At 36.8% G+C, this 27,418-nt stretch overlaps 1 protein-coding gene across 6 annotated transcripts in view; it reads right to left on the reverse strand.

The window, feature by feature from the left end:
- Window positions 1-6,226: 6,226 nt before the first annotated feature.
- celf3a (cugbp, Elav-like family member 3a) overlaps window positions 6,227-27,418 on the reverse strand; it is a 51,340-nt gene continuing 30,148 nt past the window's right edge. For 2 of the 6 annotated variants that reach the window (XM_061742227.1, XM_061742226.1), the window contains exons 7-14: window positions 23,955-24,098; window positions 19,663-19,807; window positions 16,928-17,077; window positions 14,769-14,828; window positions 14,331-14,435; window positions 11,576-11,719; window positions 11,326-11,458; window positions 6,227-7,107 (exon numbers count right to left, since the gene is read on the reverse strand). In XM_061742227.1, coding sequence (XP_061598211.1) covers window positions 11,331-11,458; window positions 11,576-11,719; window positions 14,331-14,435; window positions 14,769-14,828; window positions 16,928-17,077; window positions 19,663-19,807; window positions 23,955-24,098 — 876 coding nt within the window. In that variant the 3' untranslated portion in view covers window positions 6,227-7,107; window positions 11,326-11,330. Of the gene's footprint in view, window positions 7,108-9,922; window positions 9,947-10,392; window positions 10,492-11,325; window positions 11,459-11,575; window positions 11,720-14,330; window positions 14,436-14,768; window positions 14,829-16,927; window positions 17,105-19,662; window positions 19,808-23,954; window positions 24,099-27,418 lie in introns of those variants that run through there. The other 4 variants (XM_061742225.1, XM_061742222.1, XR_009784184.1 and 1 more) reach the window with 3 other exon arrangements.

A 27,418-nucleotide genomic window follows, 5' to 3' on the forward strand; every position in this document is an offset into this window, starting at 1 on the left:
ACATACAATTTAAGATAAGATATTCCTTTATTAGTCCCACAGCGGGGAAATTCGCCATTTAGTATAGAAAAAGAAAAAATAAGTAAAAGAGCAGAACAAAGCAAAGAGACATAAAATAAATAGAAACATGGAAGCAGATTCAACAGAGCATGGGATCTGTCAGATGTTGGCACCTACGGTAAGATTTAAAGCTAGGCTGCCCCCCAAACACACACACTTCAAATAAAATAACACTTTTAGTTCCCTCCCAAGTATTGCTTTTTTTTTTTTTATTCCACTGTACATCCATTTTCTATACCCACTTTATCCTTTGCAGGGTCAGGGGGGTCCAGCTCATTACAGGTTCACCCTGCACACGTCGATGCATCACACAAACAACCAGACAGGGCCATTTACAATCATCAATTTACCTGCTATGCATGTGGGAGTAACCAGAGGAAACCCACGCAAGCACGGGGAGAACATGCAAACTCCACACAGAAAGACTCTGCCAGGCCAGGGAGTCGAACCGGGAACACTTCTCGCTGTGAGGCAACAGTGTTAACCACCAAGCCACCGTGCTGCCCTCCCTCTTTTGTAAATATATTTTTTACTTTTTTCATCCTCCTTTCCCTGCATGTGTGTGTTGTGTGTACTGCTGCTGCACAAAGCAAATTTCCCCACTGAGGGATGAATAAAGGACAATCTAATCTAATCTAATCTAAAATATATAGAAATAAGAAACCACAGTAGACTTAACATTAATAATAGAAACATGAAAACCTTTAATGAGATTGCAGATACACCAGCCGCATATTTACAGATACATTTTTTAAGGCAGTGAAAAAGGAAATTTGTTATTTTCTTTGTATGTAAAACCATCAGTGGCCTCTACAATAGAATGGAATTAGATTAGATTAGATTGTCCTTTATTCCTCCCTCAATGGGGAAATTCACTTTGTGCAGCAGTAGTACACACAACACACACATGCAGGGAAAGAAAGATGAAAAAAGTAAAAATATATAATTACAAAATATAAACATAAGCATTGGAATGAAAATAAAAGGAGTGCAGTACGAGAAAGAAAGTGCCAAAAAAAAAGCAGGTAGTATGTTTATGAGGTAGACAGATCTTGTTGTTATAGTCCGTTATTACTGTGAGCAGGCCTGGTTGTAGAACATTAAAAATACACTTTATTTTCACCTTGAGGAAATTTGTCATGACAAAAATAGCTGCGTTCAAAGAAAACATTGAATAAATAAACTACAAGACCATTATACAATACTTCACATACTAGTCTACCAACAAACAGCACATGTTGCATTGCACTTTACTCATATTGATCACCAGATCGACGCACTGACCGATCCAAAGGGTCACATCTAGTTTGCTAGTTTGATTGAATCCAGGAAGCAAAGAACATTTGAGTTATTTTACTGACCACTACAGGCTGACTTAAAAAAACTTAAAAAAAAAAAAAAAGACTCAATCTTCATCGACCTCCATATTAAAATGTCCTAGCATATTTACAGCCTGCTTTGAAAAAAGAAAAATGTTAGCTGGATTTTACTTCCATAACAACTGGTGACTTTTTATGTGCCACATCAGGTAAAATCACGCCCGCCGATAGGGGGGGGGGGGACAAATAGGTCTGTTGTCCCGCAACCCAGTCTCACAGGAAAACGTGGTAGAGGCTACGTTGGCCCAGGATAGGGGGGGGGCAGAACTGAATTTTTTTTAATTTTTTTTATTCTCATTAAATTATGGAATCATTTTTCAAAATGTTTCAAAATATGCATATTTGTGGAAAAAATATGTAGTATTTGAGTTGCATAAAAGCTTGTTATTTGTTTTCTTCCTAATTGTCACAAAAATGGTTTGGCCGCTGATCAAAATTTGACGTTATCATTTAATTCAACCATTAGAATGGTCAAAATGTCCGGTCAGCACAAGTCTGGTGCTCAGAAAAGAAGAGAAAAGAGAAGAAGAGAAGAAGAAAATAGACGCCTCAGAGATTCTCTACACAAATATTTTAAAAAGGTGGTGACGGTGAAGCTGGAATTAATAAAGTCAGCGTAGAGCAAGGTAAGAAACAGCAGCCAACGTTTACCAACCTCGTAACTTGACCTAGCTAACTGGCTAGCTCTAATGTTAACGTCCATTAGCTTGTTTAAAAACCTGAAGAGCAGAGGGAGAGGAGAGGAAGAGGAGAAGGAGAGATCCGGGTGCAGGGGGGCCCATCTTAGATTATTTTGTCCCGGGCCCCGGCAAGACTGTCAGCTGGCCTGGGTAAAATAATATAATTTATGAATAATTACATAAAGCCACTAATTTATGGTGTAATATTTAGAGATTTTGAGAGACAGGTCACTGTTGTCATTGGCTACCTGTTATCACTTTGTCTTTTCAGTGCTTATCACGACACTTGACTTTTGAACTATGACTAAAGACCTCAGTGCACAGTAATCTTATTTAAAAGATAATACATTATGTTGTTGCTTATTAATTCTGCTAATAGACCACGATAAATGACCCTGGAAGGGTCAGAGGATGAAGTTTATCTAAGCTTGTTCCTCTAGATAAGACATCCTCGTGTTTGTCCTGCACCGTTTCAGACTGATTAACTTTGACCCCCACCAAGGCCCAGGTGTAAAGAAGCTACAGGGTTTCCTGATGTCGCCACGGAAACGGCCTTTACGACAGCAGGTCTCCCTGCAGACGTTTGCAATGAGATCCTCACCTGACGAGCCACTGGACAATAACCACGGCCTCGTAATAGAAGTTAAAGCCACTGCTCTGAAACCATTGTTTTCTGTTGGACAGACTTTCTTTGGACCGGTAATAATGGTGATTTTGTTCAGGAGAGCGGGAACTATATGAGAATCGACCGCTTTTTAGAGCACTAAGCTGGAGTTTGCTCTTCTGCTGAGGGCTTTAAGAAGAAAAGCAGAGATGACACCACAGCTGTATTTTTTCATGTGGTTTATAGTTGCCAAACAGGACACTGTTCTGTTTACTTGTTCTTCTGACCACATTGAGCAAACAAAACACTACATCAGAAGTTAAAGTCTAACACAATAAATATACAGGACTGTCTCAGAAAATTACAATATTGTGAAAAAGTCCTTTATTTTCTGTAATGCAAAAATGTCATACATTCTGGATTCATTACAAATCAACTGAAATATTGCAAGCCTTTTATTATTTTAATATTGCTGATCATGGCTTACAGTTTAAGAAAACTCAAATATCCTATCTCAAAAAATGAGAATATTCTGGGAATCTTAATGTTAAACTGTAAGCCATAATCAGCAATATTAAAATAATAAAAGGCTTGCAATATTTCAGTTGATTTGTAATGAATCCAGAATGTATGACATTTTAGTTTTTTTTAATTGCATTACAGAAAATAAAGAACTTTATCACAATATTCTAATTTTCTGAGACAGTCCTGTATGTGCAGTGTCCAAATGAGTAGTTACAATTTAAAACTGCCTCTCTGCTCCTTCTAAAAATGACTACAATAACTTTCTTCATCTGCAGTTGCTCCTTAGTTATTACCAAAATATGAATTTGTGCCTATTCAAACAAAATGAACCCTTTTTGTCTCATATTTGATTAAGATTTCACTGTCGTCCTCTTTTTCTTTTCTTTTTTTTAACCACTGGTGCAATAATTTTCCTGATAGTGCCTTTGATCCCCAGCCCTCGGTTTATCTCAAAGGTCTATGATCCACTCGTTCTATTGAACAGTTTCTTTTGGTCTTTTTTGCAGACAGGCACAGCTTAGTACCTTGTAATGTCTGTTTAGTAGCTAAAAAACAAACAAACGGGCTGAGCCCTCCTTTCTGTTCCCTTATCGCTCAGACAAGTCTGTGGTGGTGACATTCCTGGAACAAGTGAGCGGCTGAGTTCAGTTCTGGTGTTGCATGAATCACCCTCCATACCGCTGCACGTCAGAGAACATGTTTAGACCCATCGTGATGGACCGGCAGACCTGTACATGCCCAGCTCTGCACACACCTCAGTACCGGCTTACTCACGCCCCGAAAGAAGAGCCAGGAGGGTGCAGGGAGAGGAAGAGGAACTATATGATTAACCCTGGTGCTGTGTTCGGGTCAAGGGAGGAGGAAGGGAAGGAGGAAGGGGGAAAAGAGGAAGGAAAGAAGGAAGGAAGGGAAAAAAAAGGAAGGGAGGAAGGAAGGAAGGAAGGAAGGAAGGAAGGAAGGAAGGAAGGAAGGAAGGAAGGAAGGGGGAATAGAGGAAGGAAGGAAGGAAGGAAGGAAGGAAGGAAGGAAGGAAGGAAGGAAGGAAGGAAGGAAGGAAGGAAGGAAGGAAGGAAGGAAGGAAGGAAGGAAGGAAGGAAGGAAGGAAGGAAGGAAGGAAGGAAGGAAGGAAGGAAGGAAGGGGGAAAAGAGGAAGGAAAGAAGGAAGGAGAGAGCAGGAGGAAAGAAGGAAGGAAGGGAAAAAAAAGGAAGGGAGGAAGGAAGGAAGGAAGGAAGGAAGGAAGGAAGGAAGGAAGGAAGGAAGGAAGGAAGGAAGGGGGAATAGAGGAAGGAAGGAAGGAAGGAAGGAAGGAAGGAAGGAAGGAAGGAAGGAAGGAAGGAAGGAAGGAAGGAAGGAAGGAAGGAAGGAAGGAAGGAAGGAAGGGGGAAAAGAGGAAGGAAAGAAGGAAGGAAGGAAGGAAGGAAGGAAGGAAGGAAGGAAGGAAGGAAGGAAGGGGGAAAAGAGGAAGGAAAGAAGGAAGGAGAGAGCAGGAGGAAAGAAGGAAGGAAGGGAAAAAGAAGGAAGGAAGGAAGAAAGAAAAGAAGGAAAGAAGGAAGGGAAGAAAGAAGGAAGGAAGGAAGGAAGGAAGGAAGGAAGGAAGGAAGGAAGGAAAGAAGGAAGGAAGGAAGGAAGGAAGGAAGGAAGGAAGGAAGGAAGGAAGGAAGGAAGGAAGGAAAGAAGGAAGGAAGGAAGGGAGAAAAGAGGAAGGGAAGAAGGAAGGAGAGAGCAGGAGGAAAGAAGGAAGGAAAGAAGGGAGTAAAGAAGGAAGGAAGGAAGGAAGAAAGAAAAAAAAAGGAAAGAAGGAAGGGAGGGAGGGAGGAAAGAAGGAAGGAAGGAAGGGAGGAAGGAAGGAAGGAAGGAAGGAAGGAAGGAAGGAAGGAAGGAAGGAAGGAAGGAAGGAAGGAAGGAAGGAAGGAAGGAAGGAAGGGAAAAAGAAGGAAGGAAAGAAAGGAGTAAGGAAGGAAGGAAGGGAGGAAGAAAAGAAGGAAGGAAGGGAGGAAGGGAGAAAAGAGGAAGGGAGAATGAAGGAGAGAGCAGGAGGAAAGAAGGAACAGTCATTTTGACCGGAAGACAGTACAAGGGTTAAGAATGTGTATTGTGTAATGTATGAAGGCTTGTAATTAAACACAATTATCCACACTTTGGTCTCTGGCTGCACTTAAGACAACATAGACCAAATCAACAGTTCTAACATTCATATCTAACTTGGTTCTGGTGAATGTAATTTTTAACCAACTCCAGATCTTTGTACACAGCAGTGACAAAAATTAAAGTTGCAGTCTGGGTGTAAATCCCTTTGCACCTAAACTACTGGAATTATGCTGTTTTTGTGTTTTCCAGGTCTATCTACAGCCTTTGATACAGGGGATAATATATATCTGTTGTCAAGACTTGTACCTTTGAAGAAACTTTGTGGCTTTTTTGCATCTGCAAAAAACCTTGTCTGTTTGTTTGATAGATAGATAGAAGTTTTTTGTGATTAATGCGATCAAAAGCTTTTGACGCATCAATAAAGGACATAAGGATTGATTAATTTTGCCCCCTATTTGTTCACTATTTCCTTTAGTGCATAAATGCAAAGTTAAGTGCCATGCTTGGGCTTAAATCCAAACTGGTTATCTGTGGGGTAAATATATTGATTTAATCTGTCTAACAGAATCATTTCCATCACTTTAGACACTATACACGCTAAAGCTATAGGTCGGTAGTCGTCTATACTACTAATTTTACCAGTCTTGTCCTTTATAAGTGGGACTAATAAAACAGAGAGCATGGAGTCAGGAAGCATGCCATGATACATAAAACCATTAAAACACAATGAAGAACAATAATAATAATATGAAGAACAATAAAAATGTTGGTTGTGATTTTAATTTAACAGAAGAAAGAGAAACATTTAGGCAAAATGAGTTCACACAGATTTCTTTTTTCTAAATTGTACTTTATTTTCTTTTAAAGACATATGTTTTAAAACAGCGACTGTAGAGAATAAATAAAGAAACATGTTTTTTTTTGTTTGTTTTAATTCCATAGGTACATTTATGCAATTAAAAACTTTATAATATGCATGTCCATTATCTTGAAGACCACAGGAATCTTCTTTTTTTTCTTCTTAAATTAAAAAAGAAATTGTCCCCCTCTCTCCATCCATCAAATTTATTACCAGATAAATTAAAACGTAAAAAAAAAAAAAAAAAAAAGAATCAAGATAGAAAAATTCCCAGCCCTTCCTTCCACTTTGTTAATTTTTAAAAGTAGTGGCAGCAGAGAATGTTAATTCTAAGTTTTTAAGTCCATCCATTTTTAAAACAAAGGTATGTACAATGAGAGGAGATCCATTTCTTTCCTTTTTATTCACTCCATGTTTTTAATTTATGTATAAATAATAAAACTAACTCTACATAACAATATTACCAATGGTTTTCTTACAGAATAGTATTTTCTTTTGCCTCCGGCTGCGTAGACTGGCCTTCTGTTAACGCCATAGACCACAAATCACACCATAAAGTAGAACCCTGTTCAGTAGAATAACATCAGTGATATGCTTTTTCTTAACAGGAATATCTTGTTGCCAACAATAGAGTATGTACATAATATAAATGAATCCAGCAGTGGAATGATAGGAACTTTGGAGCACTTCTGATACTGTGAACGTTGACTATGTCAATGATTATTGTGATCTTTTTTCTCTTTTTTGCTGACATTACTGCAGTTGTTGTTGGTGTTGTAGTTTTTGTAAGCACGCGCATGGGGATACTGCTTTTGCGAAGTGTTGCTCCTGTGCTATACGGTTGGTCAGACAACCAAAAAAAAAGGCTGGGACATCCCGAGTGGTTTTCTTGATTGAATTCTTAGGTTTTCCTGGAAGCAAAGAAGCAGAGGGAGAGGAGAGAGCACAGAGGATTTTTTAACCAGATCATAGAAATTAAAACAAAAAAAAGAATACAATCAAACATTCATACATACAAGACTTTGGAAGTGGAGTGGTGTCTGCAATACACACTGCTTACACTGATGCCTCAAGGCTCATTTCAGAAATCACCTCGTGTTCATGCAACTGTAAAAGTGATAGTTTCACCGCTGCAACTGCACGTACGTTCTGAGAAAATTGTCGGTCATTTCTTTTTGATTAATTCAGAACATGCACAGTAGGAATTCTGGTGGGGACCAGATCTTCAGATTTTAGAAAAACTGCAAGATCACAATTCAAATATATTCTAGAATATTCAAAAAAGACATCCGTCATTTTCGATCATCCACCAAATCTTTTACTTGTGATGCAGTTTGCTGTAAACAGAGTATCTGAAGGTGCTAGATACTGCAATTTTTTAAAATGTGAACACCTGTTTTAAAATTGCCTGTTCTATCGGAATACAAATTAAGAATTTGTTTAAGCAGTTATAAAAACAGCTCTTAAAAGTGATCAGCTTCACCTCATTGTTTGCAAATTGTACTCAAAGAGATGAAAAAAAAAAAGATATGTCAGTGTGAATTAAAGGACGACTGCATGAAATTTTGCAAAAGTAATGTGTGGTATCATATATTTAATACGCCTATGTCTTAGGTTCTTTGTCATGTTTCTTGAGATGTTCGCATAGGTGGATAAATTAGATGGCCAACATCTCACATTTCATTGGTTTCTATGTTATTGCTGATCAGCTATAAAAATGAGATGTAATGTATGCAGTCGTTAAAAACTGTGTTGATTTTGATATAAAGAACAATAAAAGCTTAGCTGCTGAGTTTATGCGTCTTAGGGCCACAAACCTTTTCAATTTTTGATTTATATTAAAAGCAAATGAGAAACACACATTTTTGAAAATTTTAAGGCATGAATATTGATTTCCTTACTTTTGTGGTCTTAATGACCTGAAGAAACCCTCCCAATGAAACATCATAATTATAGGCAATTTGAGGAGAGATTTCTGAGTTAACAACCTGAAGTCTTTTAATAGATGGAGAGGAGTGTAAACTTCCTTCTAAACGACTTGAATCAAAGCAGTTTTAAGTTAGAAAGTTATATATGCAGGAAAATGGTAGTTGATGTTAGCACTGGAAGAGATGAAGCCACATCAAAATCAACTGCTATTTCCAGCCTCGAAAAAGACTCAAAAATGAATATGAAATGAAGTGATGTTGGAGATAAAGCCACTACAGACAAACTGAGGTCTTTTTTACTTTCTACTTGTACAAAAAGGTGAGCATACAAAGCACTGTTGGTGCAGACATCTCTGTCCCGTCGCTGCTGCCAGAGTTGTGAATTGCAAAAACGTATTTCTAAGAAAGTAAAAATGCCTTGGTTAGAAGACTATTTTAAAATATATTTTTGCTTAAAATGAAACAACTTTGACTAGATTTAAAGAATACTGGAGTTATTTCTGGAGGGGATGCTTTTGCAGTGTGGAAGCTACGGTCAATAGACACATAAGTATTAGTATTCTGCTTTCATGGTAAAGCTAAGTAGTTTACTTCTTTGGGCTTACAACACGATAGTAGCGACTGGACAGAGATGCTTGTAAGAAACAGTCCTTTTTATAATGTTTTGTGCACACACAAAGTGAAAACTACCTTCATTTGTGTGGAGTGAAGCTCCACACTATAACTTGAGTGAAATCACATCTTTGAGTCGTGTCAGAGTCCTAAAATAGCCACTTATTTTGACGTTGCGCCACCGTGCTCACATTAATTACTGTTTTGCTGCAAACAAATATTATGTTCTCACTCAAAACTGCTTCTGTTCACATCATTTAGGTAATTTACGAAGGTTTAAACTCCTTACCATCTACAGGACTGTTTCAGAAAATTAGAATATTGTGATAAAGTTCTTTATTTTCTGTAATGCAATTAAAAAAACAAAAATGTCATACATTCTGGATTCATTACAAATCAACTGAAATATTGCAAGCCTTTTATTATTTTAATATTGCTGATTATGGTTTACAGTTTAAGATTAAGATTCCCAGAATATTCTAATTTTTTGAGATAGGATATTTGAGTTTTCTTAAGCTGTAAGCCATAATCAGCAATAATAAAATAGTAAAAGGCTTGCAATATAATGATTTGTAATGAATCCAGAATGTATGACTTTTTTTTTTTTTCTATTGCATTACAGAAAATCACAATATTCTAATTTTCTGAGACAGTCCTGTAAGTTATTTTAACTGTGAAATGTTCTTTTAGTGACCTTGAGATACCCCGTACACAACAAACATCGTGCATTTCTTGCCATTTTGGGTAGGACATAAAAGAATTGGGGTGTTATTACTGAACACATGGTGATCCTTGTTTTGTTGTCCCAGAATTCCTACAGAGGAATGACGTTCCTCAGCCAGCAGCACGTGTCACAGCAACCAGACAGCCTTACCCAAAACCTTCTGAAATAATCAAAATAGTGTCTCTGTTGGGTCAAAACAACACACCCACACGGTAAATACACACACACACACAGACGTTTTTGTTTTTTGTTCTTAACGCTTGACAGTTTTAAAACACTTGTCTTTGTGTCAGACTCAGATAAAACACGCACAAGCACAGTCGCTCACAAACGCTACGCTGCCAACCAGATACAGGGGCACGTCCAGTACAGTCTCAGTCTCACCAAAACCAAACAAAGTTCAGGCACAAAGTCACTGGAGGAAATGAGTTACAACCAAACAAAAAACCCGGCACTCAGTCACCGCAAAACTACCACATCGACCAACTAAACAGAGGGAATGTGTAAGAATGATAATCATGACAGACAACGAAAAAAGGAAATTAATCAAAACCAAAAAATGTCTAAAGGGAATAAAAACCTCTAATGTATCCATTTTTGATGGACAGCAAGCTTACATTATCGCTTAGCTCTGAGGCTTTTAGAAGACTTTTAAAAAAAAAAACAGCATGTCATGATAATCAGTTACTTACAGATGCTGAGGTAAAAAGTGACAATTATTGATCAGTGTTTTGCAAGGATAAAAAACCAGGACAAAATAATGAGAGGAAACTCACAACGCAACAAACACAGTTCACGGTCGCCACAGTAACCCGCCATGCAAGTTGGGCATGGTGAGTCAAGGCAACGGCCCAAAATCAAAAATTTGCTAATGGCAACCATCACAGGCAATATCGCCACAGCAACCAACCAACACAGGCCAATTAACTTACAACGCGCTGAGGAGGTAGGGGGGGAGGTTTAAGCGGTTGCTAGGCAACCGTAGCCATAGCGACGCAGTCTCCCCATATATGTATGGACGGTACAGCCTTCTGAGTGGTTTGATGGTTTTTGTTTTTTTTGTTGTTGTAGTTTTTTTTTCAGGAAATATGGAATGTGGCACAGCACAAAAACAATAAATGAAAATAAAACAAATAAATTAATGACGGACAGTAGTCAGCAATCAATCCTATGACAGAACACTTGTTAGAAAAAAGCATGTAAACCGAGTTAAAGTCTCAATAAAACTGTCCCTACATACTAAACAAGAGAAAGAACCATTTTTTGCACAACAAATATATCTTATAATTACGCTTTTTAAGAACTGAAACCTCATCAAAATTAATCTAAGTGTTCAACTCCATTCTTGTTGTATCTTTACACTGCAAAAACTCAAAATCTTAACAAGAATATTTATCTTATTTCTAGTTAAAATGTCTCATTTTTAGTCAAAAAATCTCATTACACTTAAGATCAGAATCATTACCAGAAAAATAACTTGTTATTTGACAATTTTCACCTTTTTCAAGTACATTTTCACTTAAAATAAGTAGAAAAAATCTGCCAGTGGAACAAGATTTTTTTGCTTGTAATGAGAAGATAAATCTTGTTCCACTGGCAGATTTTTCTACTTATTTCAAGTGAAAATTTACTTGAAAAAGGTGAAAATTGTCAAATAACAAGTTATTTTTCTGGTAATGACTCTTGTTTTAAGTGTAATGAGATTTTTTGACTAAAAATGAGACATTTTAATTAGAAATAAGACAAATATTCTTGCTAAGATTTATAGTTTTTGCATTGTAACCTTCACACAGGTTTTTCAGCTGTCACTTATTCCCTCCTTGAACTCTCTGTATCCTCAAAGCCATTGATCTGGAGACACTCACCTCCTTCAGTAAGGCCTGTTCGCATCCTTAGGCCTCTTCAGCTGCACCTTCAGCCTCTTCATGCCGATCTGGAAGCCGTTCATGGCCTGAATGGCCGTCTGGGCGCTGGACGGGTTGTCAAAGCTCACAAACCCTGCAGGCGGGAGCGATTAAACACACACACAAACACACACACACACTTTCACATTGCAGAAAAGGTTGCATCATTTGTTAAAGGGAAAAACAGACAACACCATTCAGTGCCACTCACCAAAGCATTTGCTCTGGTTGGTGGCGCGGTCCACAAAGACTTTTGCAGAGATGACATTTCCAAAGGGCAGGAACATCTGCAGGATCTCTGAGTCCGTGAACTCCTGCGGCAGGTGGTATATGAAGATGTTACACCCCTCTGGACCTGCATGGGTAAGAAAAGAAAGTCCTGAAGATACAATCAAATGGCTCACAATAGAGTTGAACTAAATTTGCTAAATTTCCTCCCACTTTTATTCATCCGATATTGTTTTTGAGGAAACCCATGCGATGTGGGACCCCAGGCAAAAATCAGAAGTCACCAATTCAGAGACTTGGACCCATGCATAAAATTATTTGGGTGAAAAGGGAAGCTGAAGACAACATTGTAAATTATACCTTCATATTTCTAAACGTTTACCTTTAATTCATATTGCATACCGTGTTTAGATTCACTTGGTCTTTGAAAAAGCATTACAAACATACAGGACTGTCTCAGAAAATTAGAATATTGTGATAAAGTTCTTTATTTTCTGTAATGCAATTAAAAAAACAAAAATGTCAGTTCAAGATTAAGATTCCCAGAATATTCTAATTTTTTGAGATAGGATATTTGAGTTTTCTTAAGCTGTAAGCCATGATCAGCAATATTAAAATAATAAAAGGCTTGCAATTTTTCAGTTGATTTGTAATGAATCCAGAATGTATGACATTTTTGTTTTTGTAATTGCATTACAGAAAATCACAATATTCTAATTTTCTGAGACAGTCCTGTATCAAATCTTCACCATCTGCTCATACTAACTTGAGTTAAACAGCTAAATCTGTAATTAAAGCTCATGTACATCATCACCTTTTCGTTATGTGTTCAAATCATAAGGCCCTGATGGTGAAAAAAATATAAAGAAGTGAATGAACTGAAGTGTGTGCACCTATTAGACACAGATCTTTCAAGGGTGGAGAATATTATTTAATGTTGTCGTTATCATTTTGGCAAGGTGTGAAGAAATAAATATGTAATGTGTGCCGCTGTAATGGATGTACTGGCACTGCTGCAGGATTAAACGAAGGGAAGAATTATGGGGAAACAAAAGTCCAAGGACCTCAAGGATTTACTGGCCTGTGGGCACCTTGATTTCTGCGTCAGGAAAAGCCTTTCATCTACATTTCTGTCTTTGCCACAGATCAGCAGGCTCATTTCTTTTTCCATTGACATTCATGAGATGCGTTGCATTGACTGTTTACATGAGGATGTGATCGTGTAGGGGCTGCTGCACGGGGATGATTCACATACGCATTTACATTTCTCTTTATAAACTGTGATTTATGGAGAGAACATTTTTCCTGGACCACTTTCAACTGCTTGCTTTTATAAACCTTATTATGCTATTTTCAGAGTATAATAAGAATCCTCAAAAGTATACATTTTTAAATGCTTGCAGGGTAGGGATAGTCTTTTAATGTATTTTTTCCCTAAGTCACTGTTTTTAATTCATTATGTTAGAAAGACTGAATGGTGGTTATAAGAAGGTTATGTAATCCAGTGCAAAGAGCCCTTTGCAGATTTTTTTTTCATCCATTTCTTTGTAATGGAAAATGCTTTGAAAGCTCTTTACTCACGATTTGCATATTGGCAGTGGGGCTAAATCGATTAAAAATGTATTGTCTGGTTCCAGGTCTTCTACTTTGCGGGGCCTGATTTTTTTCAGTTCTATACCTTGTAAATTAAATGTCTTTAGAATATTGGATTTAAGATGACAAGATGGGTAGTTCACTTAATATCAGACTTATTAGCGACTGGATTTATTGTTTCGTAGATGTTATCTTTTACGGTGAGAAATTATACGTTTCAAATGAGTCCTGAAAACAGAAATGCATCTCTACTTTGTATAGATTCGAACAACACAGCCTTCCAGATTGGCCAGGGACCTTATTAGACTGCTTTTATCAGCAGTATTTTCTGCAGAATCTGGTGTAAAGTGGGATTTATGATGATATAGTCAAATATGAAAGGAGGCTAAAAAGAGCGTATATGTGGTTGTGCATGGTGCTGGTGTTTTTCAGATATGCGTTTTTATTTAAAAGCTAAATTCAAGTGAAGGGAATATTCCTGGACAGTTCAAGACTTACTTTAAATTAAAATCACAGGTTCATTCTTATTCAACTGGACAATCCTCAGATCTTCATCCTCCTAAATTTCTCATTTGCAGAGGTCAACTTTCGGTGAGATTTAGAGACTAAATTGTGGAATGATTTTTCCCACTTGGCAAAGAGTTCTTCCTCTTTGAAATGTTACAAAATACGTTTGAAGAAACTTGACTGATGTTTTGTAACTGTTTTCCCAATGTAATGTTGTACATGTATCCATTTTTTTGTTTTTTTGTGTTTCACTCATAGTGACATGTACCGTCTTATTTGCTCAGGAGTCAATATAAGTAATATAAGTTGTAAAAACAATATCCCATGCACACTCACACACACTTATTTTGTTGTCTTTATTCTTTATTATTTATATATTGCATTATTAGTTTGTCATTAGTTTGTTTGTAGTTTGTTAGATTGTCATCACTTTTGTGTAGTTATACTTTTTGTTTTTGTATGTTAATCTTGTGTTCTTTATAACACATGGAATTGTAATATCTTCAGTGGAGGCTTCAAATAAGCCCATTGGGTTTTTTGCCTCTTCCTGCACCTATAGTATTTATATTTGATATTTCCTATATATTTTTAAAAACTGTGAAAAACAATAAACTAAACTAAAACTAGCAGGTGTTTACCTTCTCTCTGCTGGAGCTGCTGCGGCTGCTGCGGCTGCTGGGCCACCAGCGTGGGCTGGTGGGGAAACGGCTGTCCCACCAGGCTGTAGGCAGCCGGGTAGGTGGCTGAGGAGAGGAAGGACAGGTCCGCAAATTATTACTGTACATTATATCAAATCATGTTGTAAAAATGCATGTGTGCTGATGGCTTTACTAAAAAAAAAAATCATTGACTGTTTTACATTTCCCCTGCGACGTCTCCTCGCTTGGTTCTGCAGGAGACTATTTACATTTTCTAATATATGCTTTGATGATTGATCATGATGGATGAAAATCTGACTTCACAAAAACACTGTTGAGTACTAAAGGAGTCAAAAGTTAATGCTGTGGTAGTTATTTATGTATTTCCACACATACATAATATGTCATGTCAGAGTTTATGGCATTAAATTGGCCCACCTGTATAGTGCTGCATGCCTGTGTATGCTTGCTGCAGGGGGTCCAGGATGGGACTCTGAGCTGTGACACACAAACACACGGTTACCTCCTGTTTCATGACTTAAACAAAAATAATCCAATATTCTATTCAGGGTATAAAAATACAAAATAAAAAAAAAAAACAAAAAAACAAACATTCACCTAACAAACAACAGAGAAAGAGCAGTTACAGTGAGCACATTGTGGATAGACACAAGCACTTTCACAGAACGTATTCAGTACTCGAGTTGTAAAGAAAAATCAGTGGGGATGGTGGATTTTATCATATGGGGACAGATAATTTGTGCTGATTACAAATAATATAATATATTACAAATAATAGCACTGACCAAAACAGCTGCAGAAATACTGCAGGAATGACATAGCAGCAGTTAAATGCAGCCTTCTGTAAACTTTAAATATCCACTGGGCTTACATCAAATACATCAAAACACAACAATAAAAAACACTTTTCTGAACTTATCAATATGACTCTGTCCTTCACAGGATAAGTAAAATGGATCACTGCAAAAAATCAAAATCTTAACAAGAATATTTGTCTTATTTCTAGTTACAATGTCTCATTTTAGTAAAAAAAATCTCATTACACTTAAAACAAGACTAATCACTGGAAAAAACAACAATTTTCACCTGTTTCAAGTAGATTTTCACTTAAAATAAGTAGAAAAATCTGCCAGTAGAACAAGATTTTTTTGCTTGTCATAAGAAGATAAATCTTGTCCCACTGGCAGATTTTCCTACTTATTTCAAGTGAAAATTTACTTGAATCAGGTGAAAATTGTCAAATAAGTTATTTTTCTGGTGTTATTTTTCTGGTGATGACTCTAAATGTTGAAATAGCAGTAAAACCACATTCATTGATGAAATGACATAAGGGATGGAAAGGGGGGATGGCAGTTTTACAGTTGGGGATGATTTGGACCGTTTTTATTTCAGGGGGGGATGCCATCCCCCCTCATCCCCCCTCAACTCCAGTACTGAACGTATCCACTTGTAACCAGTAGAACAAAACTTAAGAGAGAAGAATGCCTTAAAAAACAAAACCTAACAACCTGCAGCTGCACAAAGAAAAACTTTGTGGACTGAACACAGCCTCAGAAGTTTGAACAAAACTGACCAAAATCTTTGGTAATCATAAAGCTGCTGAGTTGTTTCTTGGCTCACCGATTACAATGGAGTGATTGTGATGCTGAACATTTATCAGGCACATCAGTACAGGAGTTTTAAGGGTCCTCATACAATATATCAGGGCTAAACTTTACATTTAATACAAAGATAGCTAATATCTGCATGCTTCAAGTCACAATTAATGCTTTGGTTTCATCGGATTTTCTCGTGCCCTCATGTATGCACATGAGACCAGGAAACCCGTGGATCCATGAAGGGATATTATACAGTACAGCATTATTACTAACTACACTGATACAAATATTTTGCTTGATCTACTTAAAAAAAGTAAGTCAACTTTTTGCATGAGATTATTATGTAGATCAAGAAAGACTAGTCTTTGTATAAACTACTCAATTTTATGTATGTAAATAATACATTTTGCAAGTAGTCAGTCAACTTAATTATGTTAAGTTTACTTTATTTATCAAAATTAGTTGACTTTACTTGCAAAAATTAAGTTGACTTTACTTGCAAATGAATTTTGTACATACTAAAAATTAAGTAGTTTATACAAAAACAAGTCTTTCTTGATCTACATAAAAATCTCATGCGAAAAAGTCGCATTCATTTTTTTGAAGTAGATCAAGCAAGATATTTTTTACTGTTGTGTTGTATATAAAACAAATAAAGCATGTTTCATCTAAACGTTGGTCAATCTGCCCAATAGATTAAAATTGTTAAAGGAAAAGTAAATACAACAAGATCATTGCTTGTTGTTTGTGTGTAAATGAAAAGATTACTGGGATTACATAAATACTGCTTGTTAAGGAAAAAATGCACAATGTCTTGTTTTTTGAACAAATGCAGATTAAGTTCAAAACTAGATGTATTCATGTAAAGCAACAAACTTAATTTTTAATTGTTAATATCACAGATTTATATATGTTATATTTACAGTACATGTGCTTAGATTGATTTTTTTCAGTGTACATTTGATGTTATGGTTGTACCTTGATAGGTGTGAACCCCGTTAGTGTACAGGGCTTCTGTGGCTGATTGGCCGTTAGGGGGCGCTGGCACGGAGGGGTAGCTGTTGACGGCGATGGGCGGAGGCAGAGCGGGGACAGGTGTGGCTGCGATGGAGGGAGGAGTGCTGGTACCTGCAATCAATTTTCCAAGAAAGTGTTCTGCAGTAGAAAGATTTGCATAAATGATCCCTGTAGATGGGTGTTATTCAGTGTGTTATGTGCACTTTGTGGAAAAATACAGTCATGTTTTGTACAGTATATCCAAATAAAATAAAATTCAGAGCATTTGTAGTTTGGTTGCCCTAACTTAAACAATTTCAATGTTTAATTTCTTTTTTTTTTATTATTGAGCTTTATTTCGAATATGCATATTAAAAAAAAATACAAAAAAGTAAAAATAAAGTTCATATATATATATATATATATATATATATATATATAAAAATCTTATATAAATCTTATATACATTTTCCCAAATAGCAAGAGAATCAATGAGCTCACTTATAGAACACAAAAAGCATAATATAAGTCTATATATCAACATGAATATACATCCATTTATCAACATATCTACATATAACTATATATCCATATATATTAACAGAGATATACCCATACATAAATACTTTATGTATAATATATCTCTATATATCCATATACATATAACATGTTTATTTCCATAACATTAGTCTATATATCTACACATATTAAATACATCTATATATATCTACATTTTTATTTGCCACTGTATTTTGAGAAAAAAGTTTCTTTATGTCTTTTTTTAAATTGTGATATGTTTTGACTTTGTTTTAGATCTATGCTCAGGCTGTTTAATTTCTTAAAAAGTAAGACATTATTCTGTATGAATCATGAATCTGTGGGAAAACAAAGAGCCATAGACAGAGGAGAAAAAGATCTGGTCAATACCTGCTTTAAGATTATGCTAAGTGGACACAGGTGCTTGATCTCTAATACTCTAATACCGTAAAGTTCACATAAAACGGATAGGAGGACACTTGGATCTGAGGTTTAGGTTCAAACAGTTGAATATCAGGTTAATGGTCTCTTGTCTGATCAACAACTCCAGTCTCATTTCCACCCCCTCCATATCTCAGAAACAACCCTGACAAAGATTACCAACGACCTCCTTGTGGCAGCTGACTCCAGAGCGTTAACCGTTTCACCTTCTTTGAGCCGAGTCCCGTCTTTTGACAACATCTTTCATAATATCACATTCATCAGCATTCCCCCCCACTAGGTTTAAGCCATATCTCTCCAGCTCCACTTAGCTGATTTAATTCAAAGCCTTTAAATCTCTGCCCTCTCCAGTCACCACTGGTTTTCCCCAGGGCTTTGTCCTGGGCCCTCTCTTATTAATCAATTTTTTTCTCTCGGGAATCTTCCCCAGAAGTTTAAGGTCATGCTATGCAGATGACACCCAGACATGCCTCACTACCGAACTAATCTCCATGTTTTCATCCACCTCCCTCTGTGATTGCCGATATGAAATTCAGGTCAGATTCTCCCGTAACCTTCTCAAACTTAACAATGACCTTGACCAAACTGGGCAGTTTTTCCATTACTTTTGGAGTCTCCTTCGATTAAGAGTCAGAGTTTCATCCTCGACAGCACACTATCATTTCAATCTTGTATCGGTGACACCATGTGGTCTATATATTTTCATCTTTGTGACATTACTCAGTCTTCAATACCTCTCCCAACTTCTGCACGTTGATACTCCCACTCGTACTCTCAGGTCTCTCATCCATCTCACTGACCACTTGTCTGTTTGATGACCATGAGAGCTACAGCTTTTATCCACTCTGGCCTCATTTATAGAACTCCTTATACTCTTGAAACAACGACTCTCTGTCCCTTTTTAAAAACCGTCTTAAAAACTTGCATATTCTGACTAATTTCACACCTAACTAAGATTCACATATCTGATTTTTGTCTTTGTAAATGTATGTTTTTATTGGATTTTAACCTTGTAAGCTAACCTTAAGTATTCTGAAAGTCACCTTTTTTTGGTATTGTTAGGTCAGGTTCCAGATTACACTGCAAAAACTCAAAATCTTAACAAGAATATTTGTCTTATTTCTAGTTAAAATGTCTTTTTTTGGCAAAATAAATCTCATTACACTTAAAACAAGACTCATCACTGGAAAAAACAACAATTTTCACCTGTTTCAAGTAGATTTTCACTTAAAATAAGTAGAAAAATCTGCCAGTGGAACAAGATTCTTTTGCTTGTAATGAGAAGATAAATCTTGTCCCACTGGCAGATTTTTTCACTTATTTAAAGTGAAAATTTACTTGAAACAGGTGAAATTTGTCAAATAACAAGTTATTGATCTGGTGAAGACTCTTTGTAATGAGATTTTATGACTAAAAATGAGACATTTTAACTAGAAATAAGACAAATATTCCTGATAAGATTTTGAGTTTTTGCAGTGTATAAGTGGCATACAGTGTACCGGTACAGCAAGAAATACAATACTTAAATATATAATTTAGTCATTTAGTTTAGTTAGGGGAATATAAAAGTAAACTTTACACATCAACATAACAAAGAAGAAAGAAAAACGACCCTAATGGATGTTCGCAAAGTCAACCCCTTGTGTCCACCTCTCCTTGCTTGTCTGATATCTGTCCTCATATTTCAAGCAGAAATATAATCAAGGGCGACTGGGCCAGACATATATGGCCCTCATTACCTGAGGACGGGGTGATGGATGCAATTGGCGTGGCAATAATGCTGCTGGGGTTGAGGGCGGCGAGCTGCTGCATCTGAACTGCTGCTACCGTGGCAACAGGAGAAAGGTAGGCCGACTGAGCCACCAGGGCCTGCTGCTGCATCAGCTGGAGGACAGAAACAGACACGGGTTGGGATGGAGGGCAGAAAACACAGTCTGGTGAATCCATGTTAAGTGTGTTTACAGGACTGTCTCAGAAAATCAGAATATTGTGATAAAGTTCTTTATTTTCTGTAATGCAATTAAAAAAAAATGTCATACATTCTGGATTCATTACAAATCAACTGAAATATTGCAAGCCTTTTATTATTTTAATATTGATTAAGATTCCCAGAATATTCTAATTTTTTGAGATAGGATATTTTGATTTTTCCAGAATCCAGAATGTATGACATTTTTGTTTTAGTAATTGCATTACAGAAAATCATAATATTCATATTTTCTGAGACAGTCCTGTAGTTTGTAATTCAACCCTTGAAAAGAACAAAGCAGCAGCAGGTTTTCAAAATACAAGAAAAATTGTGAAAATCCTTAACATCCGACACCAAGTGAGTGAATGAATCCTTCACAGACATCCATAATCCATTCATCCATAAAGATCATCTCCATTTTTTTTAATACAATGTCAAATACATTATTTCATAATCCTTCAGTGGTCAATGCATTGGAATAATTGGTCTTTACATCATGTTATACAGGACTGTCTCAGAAAATTAGAATATTGTGATAAAGTCCTTTATTTTCTGTAATGCAAAAATGTCATACATTCTGGATTCATTACAAATCAACTGAAATATTGCAAGCCTTTTATTATTTTAATATTGCTGATCATGGCTTACAATTTAAGAAAACTCAAATATCCTATCTCAAAAAAATTTGAATATTTTGGGAATCTTAATCTTAAACTGTAAGCCATAATCAGGTATATAAAAAATAATAAAAGGCTTGCAATATTTCAGTTGATTTGTAATGAATCCAGAATGTATGACATTTTTTTAAAAATTGCATTACATAAAATAAAGGACTTTATCACAATATTCAAATTTTCTGAGACAGTCCTGTCCATCTTTTTTAATACAATGTCAAATACATGATTTCATAATCCTTCAGTGGTCAATGCATTGGAATAATTGGTCTTTACATCATGTTATATATTATATATGCACAGTAACTATCACAATTATTAATTTGATCTAATCCTTCCTCTGATTTGTATGTTGTCTCAAGGCTGTCAGGTTATTTTTTTAAATTTAATTTAATGTTTTATTACTTTGTTTTTTTTCAAGCTAAATTGTACATCACCATGGATCAATACATTCATCATGGGTGAAAATGTCAGGTCCCTTTAAGCTTCACAAATTGAACAACTGCAAATGAGGCACATCAGAAACCATTTGCAGTCAATTAAAAATGAGAATGGCAATTTTGCACTAGTTTAAATAGTAATTTGTCATTTTTTTACAAGCATCCGCTTAAACATTAAACTGATTCATGGCTAAATAAGTTACAGTTGATTTCCAGAGTTTGTTTTGTTTTTTTCGGCATATTTATAAAATATTCATCACATGTCATCAGTTATTTCAAGACAAAAGCCTGTCAATGGAGAGCCTTTTATCCATGCTTATGGCACAGACCGATCAATACGCAAACTGCCGTCTGACATGTAAATGCTCTTTACAGATCATCAGTATGCACACAGTGGGATAAGGTTACACAGGATGTCTCCAATTAGTCGCTTTGCAGGGGTATAATTATGTTCACAAATCATGTACGGTTCAATATCTCCGTCTATTTTATATTTATTTTATATTTGATATTCATAAAAAAGCTGAATGTCATGTCTGAAGTCAACGTAAGGCGGAAAGAGATGGAAAAAAAGAGATAGAGGAAAACAAACTGCACAACGAAGAGGCAAACAGGCGCAAAAAATGAACCAACCACGACTTTACCTCCTCTGTGTTTCACTTTGATTAATTATTTAACAAAATGAATTATAAATAAACACCCATTGATTTTCAAGTCTTTGCAGTTGCTACCTGTCCAGATAGGGATTGATTTTAACGTTCTTTCACTGGTCTGCAAAACTCTCCACGGTCTTGATCCTGACTGTTTATCAGATTGGTTTTGACTGTAAAAGCCTTTCAGAACCCTGAGCTTCTTCTGGAAGATGTTTTCCTAATTTGACCCAAAGTTAGAGCTAAAAACCCTATAGCGATGGCTCATTTTCTTCAATTGTCTCCTATCTGTGGAACAAGCTTCCTGAAGACCTGAGGGCTGCAGAGAGTGTAGATGTAAATGATTCATTGTTAGTTTTTGTCCATGTGTCCATGATTCTTTTGATTATACTTCTAGATTCATCCTAAATAGATTTTTTTTATTTCAGTTTACATTCAATTTTTTTAACAACTTGTGCATCAGTTTATTTTATTTACAAAAATTGAAATGAATGATGTTTATTCCTTCATAGGATGTAAAAAGCTTTACTGTTCTTTTATGTCGTGGGCAGCTGTAGGGGCTGCACCGGTGTTCTGCCAATTTCTGCTACCTGCAGAGAAATGCTACTTCGTGGTTCTGCGCATGCGCACAGTTGATTTTCAAAGTTTGCATAATTTCTTGCACGATGTAAAATTGATAATATGGGATGTTGAGTATTTGATCCTTCAAAATACACGACCCATTACATGAATCGCATTACACTTTGTGAACATTATACAATAAAGAGAGAAAAAAAAACAATTCTATCGCTTTATTTGATATTCATTCAGTCATTCGCCTTTATTTAACCAGGCAGGTCATTAAGAACATGTTCTTATTTACAATAACGGCCTGGCAAGCGACCAGGACCACTTGGGGGAAAAGGAAGTGGTTTATGGAGTAAAACACAGTAAAACTGTAGCTCTACAAAGGTAGAAAACCATTAGGGAGCATTTTTTGGCAAAGCAGCAGAAATTGGCAGAACACCGGTCCTGTCACTCATCTGTCCTTTATCTGAGAACAAACAGCCACCAGATTAAAAGACCATGCAATTCCGAGCCCAAACAGTTAGTGGCGCTAATGTACCAAAGAGGAAAGTGTATAAAGCTTCAAAGCCACATGTTGGTTGTCGTTATTCTGTGTTAAAGTTAAGATGCAGTTTCTAACTGCTATTCAGTCGTGAATCTCAAGATTTCACTAATAAATCTAGCATAAATAAAGGATCCTGAACAAATACTTGGGCTGTCTGTGAGGAATTTGGTCCCCTCATGGCCCTTTACCTATAAAAATCCTACAACTAGGTTTCCTTAGATCGTATACTTTTTTGGCTGGAGTTGGCCTCGCTGGGATGGGAAGGTGGAGAATGGTGCGGTTGCTTAAAATGCTTACTTAATTAGGGCCCGAGCACTGACAGTGCGAAGGCCCTATTGTAGAATTCTTTCTTTCTTTATTCTTCTGACAAAAGGAGGGCCTTTTTGGCCCCTAAACATGCCCCAAAAGTCACCAAATTTTGCACGCAAGCCAGGCCTGGGGAAAATTTGATATTTAATGGTTTGCATTAATGGGCGTGGAGAAAATGGCTCAACAGCGCCCCCTAGAAAAACTTTGTGCCTCAAGCCCCACAATACGGTTAGACGTACATGCACGAAAATGTTGGATTAATCGTGTAATTTTGGCGCAATTTATGCCATTCCTTCGGCAGTTAATACGGCCCGAACCGTAACGTTCACCCAGGTGTGTTATACATCAAAATGTGCGTCTCCATCCTGCGACGACGCACATTACTTTTCTCTTTCAAAAGGGTTACCGTGGCGACGCTAGACGCCAAAAAGCGCGCCCACCCTTCATCTGATTGGTCCATATTTGATAGTTCCCCAAAAGTCACAAAATTTTGCATGCAAGGCAGGCCTGGTGATAAATGTGATATTTCATGGTTTGCATTAATGGGCGTGGCCTAACGGCTCAACAGCGCCCCCTAGAAAACTTTTCTCTGCCATAACTTTTGAATGGTTTGACATAAAGACTCGTGGGTGGTGTCATCGGACTCGGTATTGAGTCCTTGACCATAATTGGTGCAAATTGCACGCGCAAGGGCCCGTTCATCGCTGCTTGCAGCTTTAATTATTTGTTGTTCTTCAATGCATGTTCACTCCGTTGTTTTAGTTGTCTGCAGTGCTCGATAAATAAAATATAATAAAAAGAAAAACCTCCAGACTGCTACAACTTCAGTCAAGTACTGTGTGTTTGTGCAGAAGTGTGTTTGCCGTAGTTCTGCTCACAGCCTGCGTGTAGGCGTTGTAGGCCCCGAGGTGCAGGGTCATAGGACTGATGACTCCCAGCTGAGAGGCCACCTGCTGCATTCGCCTCAGACCTCGCTCCTTCTCCGAATCTGCAAACTTAACCACCAGGCTGGAGGAGGCACCCTGTGGAGGATAAGCAGATGATGGCAACTTTGAACAGCTTTGGGAGTAATGCCAGTCAAAGGTCATGCTGCACGCTTCCAGAACCTCCCAACTAATGTCCCGTGAGCTCAGTGAAGACCATATACTAATAAATAGTTCAATATGGTACATATACATAACATACTGTACAAATTATTCATGACCCACACTAGAGGAACTCACCCTTATTCAAACTTTTAATCAAGTCATATCTATCAAACGTGGTGATATGGGTTTTATATACAGGACTGTCTCAGAAAATTAGAATATTGTGATAAAGTTCTTTATTTTCTGTAATGCAATTAAAAAAAACTAAAATGTCATACATTCTGGATTCATTACAAATCAACTGAAATATTGCAAGCCTTTTATTATTTTAATATTGCTGATCATGGTTTACAGTTTAAGATTTCCAGAATATTCTAATTTTTTGAGATAGGATATTTGAGTTTTCTTAAGCTGTAAACCATGATCAGCAATATTAAAATAATAAAAGGCTTGCAATATTTCAGTTGATTTGTAATGAATCCAGAATGTATGACAGTTTTGCATTACAGAAAATAAAGGACTTTATCACAATATTCTAATTTTCTGAGACAGTCCTGTAATTATTAAATGTTTTTAAATCAGGGTTAAATGAGCATTAAACATTTAAGTTTCAAATGAAACAGTGGTTTGTGTGCCCATATCAACTTTTGGAAACAGATATTTTTGTTTTCAAAAATGTGATGATAAGCAAAAAGAAAAGAGGGGAATTGCATCGGCAGATATAGTTTTTGTAATAACACCTGCAAAAAAGAACAACCTCCCATTAATTTGATTAATGTGGTTAACATCGGTGCACCGGCTAAAATTAAAAGGGAAATGAAGACGGTTGTAATTAAAAGAGTAGAAGACAGAAACAAAAATGTCATGGGTAGAAACAGTTTTCTTCTGAAAACACATCAATTACCAGCTCCATCCAAAAAACGTCCCTGTTAAAGATGCTGAGGCCCAGATTCCCCCCACTGTCCCAGACACTCCTGGTCCCAAACTGGTTGTGTTGGTTCAAAACAACCCTGTAGTTGCCTGATCAGCCATAACAACTCAAGCCACAAAATATTCTGACTAGTAAGATGGCTCTAGTACCAGACGTGGTAGTAACGAGTTACTCTTCCTCCGCTACATTAGGCTACGTTGAGCTGTTACTTTTCTTTTATCCATTTTATCCGCGTACGCGTCAATCTCATGACATCACTGGGTGATTCTTTGGGAAAAATGTTTGTTTTTGCATGTTTTGTCACATTTACACAGACTCAAACACACACAGAGTTTCTATGAGTTCATGTTTGTTCTAGTTCTGCCTGGTTAAAAAAGAAAAGTACAAAGGCTTGAAATGTTGTGCTACTTGTGCTTAATTTATTTTTTTATTCTGTTATTATTTTATTTATTTTATTATTTATTAAAGTACTTGAATTTACTTTAAGATTATTTAATTTTTTTTATTAATTTTAATTAATTTTTATTATTTTATTGATTTAATTTGCCTGATGATGATTATTTTGTACTTTTGTCTGTTTGAATTTGTGTTAAAAAAAATAAATCAGACGTTACTCAACAGTTACTCAGTACTTAAGTAGTTTTTTCACCAAGTACTTTTTTACTTTTACTCAAGTAATTATTTGGATGACTACTTTTTACTTCTACTTGAGTCATATTATTCTGAAGTAACAATACTTTTACTTGAATACAATTTTTGGCTACTCTACCCACCTCTGTCTAGTACCCCTGCTAATCACAGCAACTGCCACTGGTACACAACGTACCGAACCAATCGGTTGTGTTGGGCTTTTATCATGCAGGAGCATCCAAGAGCCACTGTTCATAATAAAATTGCTGAAAAACGTGCTAATAATGCCTTGGATCAAAAAAGTTTTCATTACAGAAGTGACAACCATCGTCCACAGGCGTCCCCGCTACAGCGCACGCCACTGTGGATAGTCTGGTTGTCGCTCTGCCTACGTGACATGCTTTGCTTCTCCGACCGGTTGCACGCCTATCAAAACAGCCTAAAGAGGCAGTTTCTTCTGCTTGAGTTGATACTGCCTCTGGAAATCAAAGTGAAACCTGAGGAACAAGAATAAGTCTTGTTACTGAAGAGGAGGAGAATCCGGGAAAACAAAAACACCAGTAAAATCTACTCTCTGTGTGTCGATTGAAGCGGCTCTCCTTCTCTATTTCAATATTATTTGTTAAAAGGGCTTTCACCTCTTCATTTTGAGGCTGATGAACTAACCTGACTTGGGAGTTAAACTTTAAATCACTGCGGCTGAGATGAACGTGACGTTGTTCGTCTCAGAACACGGAACCTGAGGTGGTTGTTTATATCACCAGCAGTGTCAGGGCGTCATCAGCATTCAATAAACTATTTAACCCTTATGCTGTCTTTGGGTCAAAATGACCCAATTCTTCTATCCTTCTTTCCTCCTGCCATGCTCTCTCCTTCCTTCTTCCTTTCCTCTTTTCCTCCTTTTTTACCCTCCTTTACTCCTTTTTCTTCCTACCTCCCTTTCGTCATTCGTTCCTTTATTACCTTCTTTGCTTTTCCTTCCTTCTTTCCTTATTTTCTCCATTCCTTCCTTCTTCCCTCCCTTCTTTCTTTCCTTTTCTCCCTTCTTTCCATCTTTTCTCTCTTCCTTACTCCCTTTCCTACTTCCTTCCTTTTTTCCTTATTTTCTCCTTTTTCCCTTCCTTCCATCTTTTCTCCCTTCCTTACTCCCTTTCCTACTTCCTTCCTTCTTTCCTTCTTTTCTTCTTTCTTCCTTACTTCCTTCTTTCCTTCCTTCCATCTTTTCTCCTTTCCTTCATTCATTCTTTTCTCCCTTCACCCTCCCTTGACCCAAAGACAGCACAAGGGTTAAAAAAAAAAGTTTTGTCTCCTGATATTTGCTTTTCAGGACCTTCCACCATCTGCACGACTCTCCGAATAATCTGCATTGATTTGACAGTGACTAAAAAAAATCCATAGCAACAAACCACTGATCACAGTGTTCCTGGTTCAGGTGTGTCTGGGGACTTGAGTCCTATTTCCTGTTTCTCACCTCATTCTTTTGTCAAATTTACAGTGCAAAGGGTCAAAAAACCTGAAAATGCAGTACTTTTTAAGCACGCATCAACTCGTACTGAAAACAGCATTCAAATCTTCACCAACGCCTAACAACACAGTCAGAAGCTTCTCGGACTCAGGAGTTAATTTGAACTAAGAGCTCCCAGAATAGATGAGCAGAGACTTACAAACAGTACTCGAGTTGTAAAAAAAAAAA

Source organism: Cololabis saira, chromosome 15 (assembly GCF_033807715.1).
Source record: "Cololabis saira isolate AMF1-May2022 chromosome 15, fColSai1.1, whole genome shotgun sequence".
Taxonomy (NCBI): Eukaryota; Metazoa; Chordata; class Actinopteri; order Beloniformes; family Belonidae; genus Cololabis; species Cololabis saira.